The sequence below is a fragment of the Osmerus mordax genome, chromosome 3 (assembly GCF_038355195.1).
Source record: "Osmerus mordax isolate fOsmMor3 chromosome 3, fOsmMor3.pri, whole genome shotgun sequence".
Classification (NCBI taxonomy): Eukaryota; Metazoa; Chordata; class Actinopteri; order Osmeriformes; family Osmeridae; genus Osmerus; species Osmerus mordax.
Window position 1 is genome coordinate 20,656,197 of NC_090052.1, and position 12,297 is coordinate 20,668,493.

The following is a 12,297-nucleotide window of genomic DNA, read 5'->3' on the forward strand; positions in this document are numbered from 1 at the left end:
AAAAAAACGTAACGTAACTTTGTTGATATCTGCAAATAATCCATTTTAATATTAGTTTTGTTTATAAATGTGCCGTTCCCTGATTACTGCGGATCTACCACCTGTGTGAGCAAGAGGAGAACGCACAGAGTGAGAAACCTTCCCAGTGCGCACCCCTTTGGAGCTGTCCACAAGGCTAAACAGTTTTATACCCATTCGTTCAAAGCATTCCTATAGACCTGTATCAATAGTCTGTAGTCTTGGCAATACTTGCAAAAACGATTTCTTATGCGATATTTGTCACTGATGACTTTCCATCTCAGCAAGTTGTTGAAACTATTAGTTTATAAATGACTTTTACAATTAAAGGTAGGTCATAGCGACTACTTACTGCCTGGCTTGTGCACGGGCCTCGCGCGTTTATGTGTGGTGAAGGGTGAGTGTATATAAAGAGCGTTCTGGTTTAAATGTGCTGGATAATGAACAGATGCCGCGAAATTAGCAAAGAAACATAGACTCCTCCCAGCAGTGCTAGTTTGGCCGGGCAAACTGGCACGCGGCAGGGGCGAGGCACGCGGGTGTCCTCTCTAGAGCTCTTGGTTGTACTGGGGAACATTAAGGAACTTGGCATGCTCCCCTCCACGGCTGCCAACTTCCGCCTCTGGAAAGAGCGCACATCACTTCGGCCGGACAAGGGAATATGTTGATAGATGCCCTCTTCCACTGCCTCCATAGCTTAACTCTCCCCAAAACTTTTTCCTTAGCTGATTTGACAAAATATAGCATTTATAAATATTTATTCATGGGCAGTTATTCTGGAAAAACTACGTAGCCTAAACATAAAGCACCCAAGTTTATTGCCTAATAAGTTTATGCTCACACATTAATGGTATAATTTTACAGTCCTCTGCCACTGAATTTGTTTTCAGAACCACAAGGCCGTCTATCACAGCAGTTCACGGCCAAATGAAAGACTGAATTGCCAGTGAATGTCTACATTAGTGCATCATTCGATTTCATCCATTTGTCACATAGTATTGTCAGTTGCCAGTATTATAACTGTATGGTTCACATAATAATAAATATAATTGCTTAACTTTTGATAGGCCTAACTGATAGCTAACTTCAACGGGCTTTGCTTCATATCCTCTCAATGATACACATGGTAGTCAAACAAGCTGACATTTTTTACTTTCTCTGATAATAGCAAATTGTTAACATTGTGGCAATTCTGTTTAGGCCTAATTTATAAATAGGAAGGAAGGTGGAATAAAAATAGGCGAATGGAAATATACATGTAATTTGGGTCCATGCGGTTGACCCGGAGTGAAGACTGCAATAGCGCTCTCTGCGCCTGCGTGAGTTATGAGCACCCTGGCCATTTTGCAGAACATATGGGTCCCGGGGCAGCCCTCCAAAGCCGTGCGGGGCAACAGAGCTCAGCCGAGCACAGCGTACGCGTGAGGGCAACTGCTGCACTTTGCATTGTGTGCGTGGGTGCATCTGTGTGTGTGTCTGTGCCTACATATAAAAAAAGTTTGGATTTATTTTTGATATGTTTTCCTAATTAGATCAATTATATTGCTTTCAAATCTAATACCACGTACAATTTTTTTGAATAAAATATTTAATACAAGGCCTCGAATCGAAATAATTTGTTACTTTAATTAAGTTGTATTAACGGCAAGTCAGAAACCTACTTTTAAATGAAAATGTTCTTTCTTTAATATAATATGTTATGCCCATGGAATTTTTGGATGGCTAACATTATAAAACATTACACCTATTTTAATCAAGTTTTGAATCGAATTTAACTCTGTATTTGCTACAAAATGTTTAATTAGATGTTTAAATCATCTGCCCGTTTCCTTTTATTATATTATTTAAGAGAGTCCTCTATCTTGGCTTGCAGGTAAATGCTTTTAATTTAATGTTGCTGAAAACTTTGTAATGTCATTACAAAGCTACAAAGTTGATTGGGAAATAAATTCTGTTTATCGTTTTCTCACTACATGGTAAGATTTAAAGAGGCCTCTGACCAGCTGATGTGCTAACACCAGGCTTTATGTAATCCTAAGAGATGCACAGAATTCTCCAATATTTGCTTAAAAAAATCTTATGCATTAGGCTACAGATGGATTTTGTTGTAAAATAAATGGTGACACAATAATATGTCTCGTCTGTTCCATAGACCCCGTTCCCAAATCCTGGGTCTAATAGTTTTCTGCAATCATATAAGAAAGGCAAACAAACAGGGTAATAGCAGAGCAGCTCTTGGCCATACATGCATTGGAAACGTGTGCATCTGTGTGTGCATCATTATGCCCCACACATTTCCATTTATTTAATGGACACATGTTACCCGCTATGTTTCATTCTTAGATTTTCCAAAAATCCGAAAACAGCACTTTAGATAAGACTCTTTGTGTTTAAAAAACTCTGTATGCCCCCATTGACTCCAAGGCTAACATAGGACATTTTGGATGTTATGTGCTTTGTGTTTAATGGGCCTAAAATAATTCAACCCCTTCTACACCCCATACCATGACATGAACATACATTTATCACATATGCTTAATATGATTCTCGGGCTAATAAAACAAGAGTAAAACACATGGCTTTCAAATTGTTGATTAAACTGTAAAAAGTTACACAATGTGGTTTACCATAATTTTATTTGACCACACAAGTGTTTAAGTACAAAGTTTTTACTTTCATGAAAAATTGTCAGCAACACGTTGATGATTCAAGGGGCCCCTTCATTTAACTTCCATAGCATACTAACACTGAATAATCCAATTAATTCATCGTTTCATCAATAATAATAATAAAACATTAACTATAATAATAATAATCGTAATTACAATAAATATGTTGATGTCATCAAAATACATAAAGTAAAACTAACCGTTTTTTATTATGAAAACATGAATCACTCTTATTTAAATTTTAGGAACATCATCCAAGACCGAGACATAACATAATTATAACATATCATAATAATTAAAATGATATCTACAATCAGGCATAAATTGCCCCCCAAACATCTTGGGAGAAGATATCGCCTTAATAAGTCATATATAGGCCTTAATTAAGTTAATGTGACTCGTCCATTTAGGAGTTGTTTAGCAGTTTTGTTTAACTGTTTGAAATATACCGTGACCCCCTGTGTTTATTGAATAGACATACGACACGAGACGGACACCTGGTTAGGTTCCATTATCATATTCATTTGATTATATGGATTGAAAAATGTGAATCAGTTTCGCTTAAGTTCATTTGCAACGTAATGACTTGCAGCAGCTATCTGAAAAATTAACAGAAAACCTCTTCCTCAAACTGGATTTTGATGTCAAACGTCAAAGAAATAGGCCTACCTTAGGTCGTGTACCCTCTTCTTACAAAGTGTGTGTGTGTATGTCTGTCTGTGTGTGCGCGTGTGTGTATTTGTGTGATTTGCAAATATTAAACCTGTAGATGCAGGTTGGAATGGAATAATTTCCATTCATTTTCCATATTTTGTCCATCACATGACAATGATCATACAGAGACATATTAGTAATAACGGAGAAAGCATTAACATTTCGAACCCCACAGAGATAAATTCGTTTTACACCTGGGTCCTAACATTTTTATGTCATGTTATTGCATAGCTGTAAACAATTGGTTAACAATTAGAAAATATACTTAGGCTGTCCCTTGAAGAGCATCAAGTGTTTCTCCAATCAGTGTTGCGTTGCGTTTTGTGTATTCAAATAATAATAAAAAATGTTCACAATTGTTTAAATTACTATAATATTCTCGTGACAATACTATACATTAGGTGTGTCTGTGCTTGCATTCAGTCTAGATGTCTCTCAAATGCAGTAGGCCTGTGTAATCTGACACAAGAAATACAACATACAACGGACAAACGTGTCAATAATGACTTCTTCCCCATATTTTGTTCCTGGTGTTAATCCTTGCTAGAATGAGTGCAGGATGGGGCAGTAAATACATGGGTGACGTGGCACCCTGTCAAGTGTGCTCGATGATTGTAAGAGGACGCACTGGGGTTTAGTTGTGGAAAAACGCATTTAGTTCGTCGTAAACGGGGGCCCGTTCGTGGTGTAAGTGCATGTCATGGTAAGGCAGAACGTTTTCAGAGTGGATGCTGCCACGCACCCCTGAAGAACCGAACACCAGATTGTGGGCAGCAGTAGGGCGAGTGCTGGGGGGGCCAGAGTAATGCATAGAATAGTGATAGCCTTTCTCTGCGTCGGGTGAAGTAGAGCCTTGATGTTTCAGAGAAAAGTTGCCATTGACACACACAGGTGGGCTGAGTGGTCCCTCATATTCAGGACTGTTGTATTCGGGAGATCCACCCCCACCATACAGCGAGTCGTAAGCTGAGCAAAACCCGTGAGTTCGTAAAGGATTGGAGTTCGTGCCAGACTGACACTGTGGGCTGGACAGACGCGCGCACTGGTATGGATATGAATGCATGGAAAAGTTGTTGGACCCGTGATAGCGTCCTCCTTCTGGACACTGCTCAGTCAAGAAGTTTCGGGAGTTGAGCTGTAGACACCCTGCCACCAGGTTGGTTGTGGGTTGGGACAGTCCTTTACACAGTGTCTGGACGTAGGCGACAAGGTCAGGTCTTTTCCCAGAACGTAGTATCTCAGACAGGGCCCAAATGTAGTTCTTGGCCAACCGGAGAGTCTCAATTTTAGACAACTTTTGCGTTTTGGAGTAGCAGGGCACAACTTTACGCAGGTTGTCTAGCGCAGAGTTCAGGTCATGCATGCGCGTTCTTTCCCGTGCGTTTGCCTTATGACGACGAACCTTGGAACGCTCGACACGCGCCTGGGTCATTTTACGCTTCTTAGGTCCTCGCCTTTTCGGTCTATTTCCCTCTGCATCGTCCTCCGTGTCTTCTTCATCCACCTCGTCATCATCTTCGTCGTCACCTGCCATTTCGGAGTGTGTCCGGCTGCCTCTCAGGTCACTGTCGCCTAAATCGTCATCAACCAGGCGGCAGTGATCCTGGTCATCGTCTTTATTTTTCGAGTCCTCGCTCTCGCTGTCATCCGCCCAGCCCGAATATTTCTGCACGTCGGGGAGCAGTGAAGGGTCACTGAACAGTCTTGTCAACATTGCGGCTCTGGAAGATGGAGAAGGAATCATTAATGGACACTAGAAATACTAGTCCATAATACTGGAGAAAACATGATAAATATACATTTATTTTATAAATAAACAATTTCAGTGAACAGCCGGATCTGCAGACAGATGGATCCCCATTTAATTCCCTACTGTCGTCACCGTGCCCTCTCGCGTCCTCGCGCAGCGGGATCTCATCGGCAGAGGGCACATTACAGATCCCATGGGGCGGGCTGTGAAACGACGTCCCCCCACTTTTTCGTCCCCCGACGCCTACACACTCCTGGCTGAATTCCAGCACTATTCCACCCTGAACACCCTCCCTAAATCAAGCTCAGTATTTTCACATTCATGCAATGTTTTATTTTTTTGGCATACAATATAGTCTGATAAAATGTCATTGTGAAATGTTATTGACATTTATAGACGTTACTTTTTTCTAGGACTTTCCCGATAATATAATTTAGTTTAGAGGTACATACAATTAACTATTGCATCTGTTCTGATTAAATACTTTATATTTCTTTATAAAAAAATAACAAAATGTTCAATTCATATAGCATTATCAAAGGCATAGGCCTAGATGTTAAATTAATCCAATATGCTAACACATCAAATGGAAAAACAAAGATAAAGGGTAAGTTAAAATATCTAAACTTCAAATCTTCAAATAATTTCCAATAATTTGCACTGCAATGCTCACCAGTACTACTACGACTCTCCAGGATGAAGACTACCAGCCTACCAAGTTAACCACCAGGCGTTATATGGAACCAAAGTCGTTAGGAAAGCTAATTGTCTTGGGGGTACGCCACGGGCAAAATGGGCTCGTGTAAAATGTTTTCACTCAAGAGATTTGCTAAGTTAAAAGAAAGAACGTTTAATTAACAGACCGTGTGACTGACAATAAATCTATTTCACACATCATTCCTTATGCAAGAATGCTCAATGTAAGACTTCTTTTAGCTGTTTGCAAGCTTTTACAGATGGAAACATATTTCATTTGGCAAAGATGAGTTTACATACGATTTTATTTATCAAAATTGCCACGAAGCCGCACATCCTCTGGTGGTAAGGTATCCAATTATCCAGCAGGTGAACTGACAAGATATACAGCATAAAATAAATAGCTAATTTATCTTCTCATTGCGGTTTACACGCCTGCCGTTTCGCCAATTACGTTGTCCCACCCTTAATATCTTTCGAGATTAATACACTTATCATTGATAAATCTTCTTTTAAAGAAAGCGAGACGTAGAAGCAATTAGATGTGGAAAAAGATAGCTGTCTCACAGTCTTTCTTTGATGCAAGGTGTATACACAGGAATGTAATCTAATTTTAATCAAATTAGAGTCCAGTACCATCTGTTATGGAGTACACTCTACGCCTCGACTATAAAGCTATCCAGGAAGCTGATTAGAACAATCCTAATTGACTACTTGTAATATTGTCCAGTGCCCGCAAAGCCTGTATTTGCTGATTTGTTTTCTGTGCCAAATAAATGGTATTACATGCCTAGGAGAGACATCATTGCTACCATGGCATTACAATTTGAAGGACAAATGGTATAGCGTAATAGCTGATGCACCCACGACTGTGGTGTGATCCAAACCTCGCATTATGAATCTCTGTTTATTAAATTAATTACTTTCCGTTTTGCAGCGGTCACACCTGAATTTGTTTATGTTCTAACTTACCTTCGCTGGAGCTCTTAAAGGGTGGAATGCGCCTGAGTTCAGATCATCTTCGGGTACTGCGAGCAAACGCTCCAACAGAATAGTTGCGGCAGGCTTCTTTCAGTGCTCTATCCACTCGCACACTCAGAGACAGTGTGGCATCGCTACCAGGCAGGGTTACATACCAGCTATGATGCCAGGCCATATGGTTGGCACGTCACTGGCAAGAGCCATCACATGAGAACCGGTGATTGACATGCGCCTGTATTCGGAGAGATTGCCTTCCCGAGGGAAGAGGAGCCAGCCATCTGTCACTGCGCTCTCGCTCACACTGCCAGAAAAAAAGAGAAACAGACTATAGGAGGCAATAAACGGAAAATGGTGGAACAAAAATGATTACAGTTGTCTTTTCGCCAACGTAAAATTTTAAAGCTGTATCCGGTCTATGACTATGATTATAGAGGATTAGGCAAGAGCATCGGAGGTGTTTGAGCAATATAGGCCTACAATAGTTCCTAAAAAATAGACAAAGAAGGCGAATGCTTATTTATGTACCTAATTCGATAAGAATGATAATTTAATGATAATAATATACAGCTTTATTTTCAAAACCAAACGAACAGTTGTTATTCATTTTATCCTGCTATTTAACAGTTATATTACCAAGTGAGACATTTGTGGCTCTTCTTACAATTGAGATAAGAGATCCATGTGACCAAGTTAAGCTATAGGCTATTTGCTGTTTAGGGAGCTGGTGCATAAGATGAGAGCGGAGACCAGGAGTGTTGGTCTGGTGACAGTCTTCATCAGCTCTGGTGTGCTCAGAGCCTGTTGTGCTTGCGGGGGCCAGAGTCAGCCCTCCTGCAGAGGGGACCCAGGTGTGTGTAGCTGCACCAGGGAGGGGTTGAAAAGGTGGGGGTCGCTAAGAGGAGGGACTAGGGGGCTGGTTGAGCCTGGTTGAGGGGACCAGAGTGTAGGATGAGGTTTGGCACACAGGGCAAATAGCTTGCTCAGAAGCCATACTGAAGTTTCAAATTGACCTCAAACTGACTCTAGTTCTTCAGTCACCGTCCCGAAATCAAATCTGTGTCCATGTTTTGAACTACAGGAAACATGCTCTGCGACCAGAAAACCAGTTATTTTAGTCAATGCACAACCACATTGGACAGAGAGAGAAGGATAAGAAAACAGCTATCACCAGGACATGTCCTTGGGCAAGGTTCACCTACTGCTCTGATGCCACAGCCAGAAGGCCTCTATGGGGAAGGGGGTGGGGGTGTGGGCGTCCAAAAAAGAGGGTTTTAAAGGGGTGAAGTGGAGGAGGGTAGGGTGGAGAGGGAGGGAGGCAGGGTAACCTAGAAAGATCACCAGAAGTGTAGCAGCTGTGGCCGGGGAGCTGTGATGCTTTACATTCAGTGATGTCTCTCGTCCCGTGTGGGACAGGAGGGTGGTACCCTGGCACTACCCCAAATGGTGCGGGGTGGAGGGGCATCAGCCACCACTGCTAGCCAAGTCTGTGCCCCACCTCAATTGTACTGGGAGATGGGAATGATGTCCGTTTGCCATAGGGGAGCTGGTGGTTTTCAACAAGTCCCAAACATCGTTCAGGTCACCTTGCCTAAATAAATGGTAAATGTCAGCATCACGGCTTATGCCAAGACTCAAGGAGACATCAAACACAACGGTTTGAAACTGGTAGGAGAATTCTGGAGCAGAATCTGGAAGCTTAGTAATCTGGCAGAAGAGTGGGTTTTGTTTGTGTGAGGATTGCTTTCAAGTGGGAGCCATCTGCCAAGAATGTCTGTGGAATGCACAATGCTCTATACGTACAAGCAACCGTTTATCTAAATTTGGCTGACCCCAATTGAACACAACAACATATATACTCATTTTGAACTCCCAAAGACAATCCTGTGTACATCGCCATGCTAGCTGCTTGAGCCATCCAAAGTCATGTAGCTAAAGCTCTTTGTCTTTGTCACCCCCCCCCCCCTCCTCCCCCGACAGGCACTGGAGACAATGACCTGCACCTCTCTTGTCTTTCTGCAAATTTCATTTTTCTTGTTCCGACTTCAACTCACATACACAAACGTGCAAGAAATTGCACGCTCACACCCACACCTACACACACGCACCCCCCCCACACACACACACACGGCTACACCCCCCCCCCCCCCCACACACACACACACACACGCACACACACCTCCCACTCCGCTAGCCTCCCAGACCCCATCTGCACTCTCTCCTCTCCAGCCTCCTAATTGCATATGCACAAATGCAAATGCCTATTAATTAATTACCTGACTAATTAGTGCAGTGGTATTTCAGAGTGATAAATCAAGTGGGGATGGGGCCGAGGGTGGAGGGGGCGGGAGGAGGGCTGTGCGCAGCGTCGACGGTGAAGCCACACGAGGGGGGAGTGCCCCTGGCTGCTCTGTGAGAGGGTGGGGGGGCTTGAGAGTGTGCATGCTCAGGAGCTTCACTGGGATCGTTAGAAGACTCCGAGTGCAGAGGAAAGGTGAAGGTGAGTGGGGTCGGCGAATCAGTGTGTCAGAGAGACCATTTGCCATAGCTCATCTTTTCATACTGACGTCGGAACGGGCCAACGGATGTTTAACGTGCATCCCGGATGTTATGAGCACTGTTAAGAAGTTTGTTGTTGGCTAATGACGAACGCATTTACATCTCAGTTGGGTCTCACAGTGGGGTGGATGCTGGTGTGGTGATAGAGGATAGAGGTATCAGGATTTGGGAGGCATGCAGCTCTGGCAGCTCTTATAGGTCTGGGCTTGTGCTTCTGTAGGTGTGCCAGGACCCCATCATAGGTGCCCATGGAGATCTCCCGTCTAAAATATTCCTCCCTGTTTGCTCACCAAGACAGCGGTCCTAATGGCTGCATCAGACAGCTCCGCCTCTCTGTGCTGTTCTGGCTTGGCTGCAGCGGCTGTGGCTACACGCCACTTCTGGGATCATTTGGGTTGTGTGAGTGTGTGTTGGCGTGTGAATGCCCGTGTCTGTGGTCCGTTGTGTGTGTGTTGCAGGTGGAGAAGCCATGCTAATAGTGGTTGCATGTGTGTTGACTCACCCATGTTTTTTTTTTAAATTCACTGGCAGGTTCTAAACAACCGTTTGTTTTGCGCGCCAGTGTCTCTTCACAGTGTGTCATGATGGTTTGTGGTTTCATAAAAGTGTGATTCTGCTTGCCTCTCCATCACCATCACTATCACCATCTCTCTCTCTCTCTCTCTCTCTCTCTCTCTCTCTCTCTCTCTCTCTCTCTCTCTCTCTCTCTCTCTCTCTCTCTCTCTCTCTCTCTCTCTCTCTCTCTCTCTCTCTCTCTCTTTCTCTCCCACACACCCTCTCTCTCTGTGACTGAATGTCAATAAGTCTGTTTGGATCTGTTTGTCGGTGAGGGTGTGTGTGTGTCGGCCCACAGGGTGTGTTGCTCTGGAGTTTTCATCAGTTCTTGTGCCAACCTAACCCGTGCCCGGCCAAGCTGAACCATCTTGTGGGATTTTTGGCTTTTAATTATAGTAACGGAGGATTAATTATGGCAGTGGAAACAAGGGGCCATGCATTATTGATGCTATGAGTGAGGGGCTTTAGGGGCTAGAGGGCACTAATTAAATCACTGCCCCAAAGCCACCTCCCCTTTTCATTGGCTTCACCATGCCCTCCACCTGCTACACCTCCTCACACCCTCCACACACATACACTTGCACACACACACTCTCAGTGTCTCTTTCTGTGTTCCTCAGTCTGTTTTCAACTCCTGCTACCACTTAGCTTCTTCCTCCAACCTGCCTTAACTGAGGCATTCTAAAGTTCTCCTCAGTCCCACTGTATATCCTCTCCTATCTCTAGTCTCCTCCCACAACTCCCTTGTATCTCTGCCTGTGCTGCTGGCCCATCCTCCACGCTCCTTATCCTGTAGCCTACCCACGTACATCATCCCTCTGTAGCCCTCGACATCACCTCCGGCCTTTCACCATCCAGCCCACCTCTTTTCCCCAACCCCCGGTCCGTGCCACTAACCCCCTCTAAAGACATCCAGATCAGCTTTTCAGTGGGTCATGTCTGAATCAAGAGCCCCATCTATAGGGTTCTCCCTGGCACTGCAGCTCTTATCGCGATCTGAAGATTATACTCAGGCTTAATGTCATTGCTTCTGTTATCCCACAGATGGTGCACTGGTAGCACAAAATGTAGAACCAGTTTCATAGTCATGTCGGGAACTTCGTGAAAGCGAATCCACTCGTTACTGAATCCTCCCTCCGAGACAGACCATGTCTGTCCTTTGACTCCTCTCATTGTTTGTGCAACTCCTCCATAACTTATCTAAGCTCTTCCATGAATCTTATCTCTCTAACCTCCTTCCCCACATTCTCATCCTTTTGCTGTGTCCTCGTTTTCCGTGTTATTTCCTTCCCTCCTCTCTGTCTCTCTCTCTCTGTCTCTCTCTCTCTCTCTCTCTCTCTCTCTCTCTCTCTCTCTCTCTCTCTCTCTCTCTCTCTCTCTCTCTCTCTTTATTTTCCCCCAGGGATTATCCCTTCATGCCGTGAGCGTGTCGCTGTTGTCCTAACACATTCCAGATGGGGATTGGTTGAAGCCAGAGTGGCGCTGAGCCTCAGACGATGTCATCATAACACGTATTATGGTTCATGGTGTGGTACTGTGGTACTCTCTCTCTCTCTTCCTCTTTCACTGTCTCTCTGTTCTCTGGTATCTGTCCTATTCTTTGTCCTTCTCTCTCTCGGTGGTAGATTCACTGCTCAATTATTGTGCCGGTCACACATAATGGGACTGACATAATTGAGCGAGGATGTGCATTTGTGTGAGTTTGTGCGCGTATTACTTTCTTACAACAGTGGGATGCCTGTACTAAGAGTACAGCAGATGGTGCACAGGTGCTGCTCTCTACACCGGAGAGACCACAGATGAGACAGGTTTACCTGACCACCACTCCTCAGTAATCATATCACAAATGGAACCACTGTTGGTGCGGGTAGGGAACTCAACACAGGGTTAGTTTGTGGCGCTCCTGGTGTGCCCGTGTTTGGGCCGGCCAGGTGGAGGGAGAGGAGGCAGGTGTGAACTGAAATACACTGCCACCCTGTGACCTCAGATGGAATTCTGGGGACACCTGCTGTCACAGGACAAAGCCTCTTTGATGTCCTGAGAAATGAAAGATTTCACCTTTCAGTTTCAGTTTTGACCCCTAAAATCCAGACATTTCAGCTTGTTCTGAACGGAACACCTGGCGCGCATAATGAATTAGTCTGGACAGAGGAACGCCATTATGGATCTTAATATCAATATTCTCAAAATAGGTTTGTATAGCGTTTCTCCATTCACTTGAAGTCCGGGGAGAAAACACAATGCTCGTAATTCTCCTCAGATAGGACCAGTGTCCTGAGTGACTGCGCCCGCAGGCTAGCCACAGCAGGTGTGAGCTGTGCTGCGGTCTGTGCTTCCTGCCTGGAAGAGGCTGTGTCT

At 44.1% G+C, this 12,297-nt stretch overlaps 1 protein-coding gene across 2 annotated transcripts; it reads right to left on the reverse strand.

Annotated features, from left to right (window-relative positions):
• Positions 1 to 4,035: 4,035 nt before the first annotated feature.
• Positions 4,036 to 7,053, reverse strand: LOC136940928 (neurogenic differentiation factor 2-like). Of its 2 annotated transcripts, XM_067233274.1 has the most exons (2): positions 6,967 to 7,053; positions 4,036 to 5,120 (listed from the first exon to the last, which is right to left on the reverse strand). In XM_067233274.1, the coding sequence occupies exons 1-2, from the start codon at positions 7,001 to 7,003 to the stop codon at positions 4,036 to 4,038; spliced, it is 1,122 nt and encodes a 373-aa protein (XP_067089375.1). In that variant the 5' UTR covers positions 7,004 to 7,053. The 2 variants fall into 2 exon arrangements, with proteins under 2 accessions (XP_067089375.1, XP_067089373.1); XM_067233272.1 differs by lacking the exon at positions 6,967 to 7,053 and having other exon boundaries at positions 4,036 to 5,115.
• Positions 7,054 to 12,297: the final 5,244 nt, after the last annotated feature.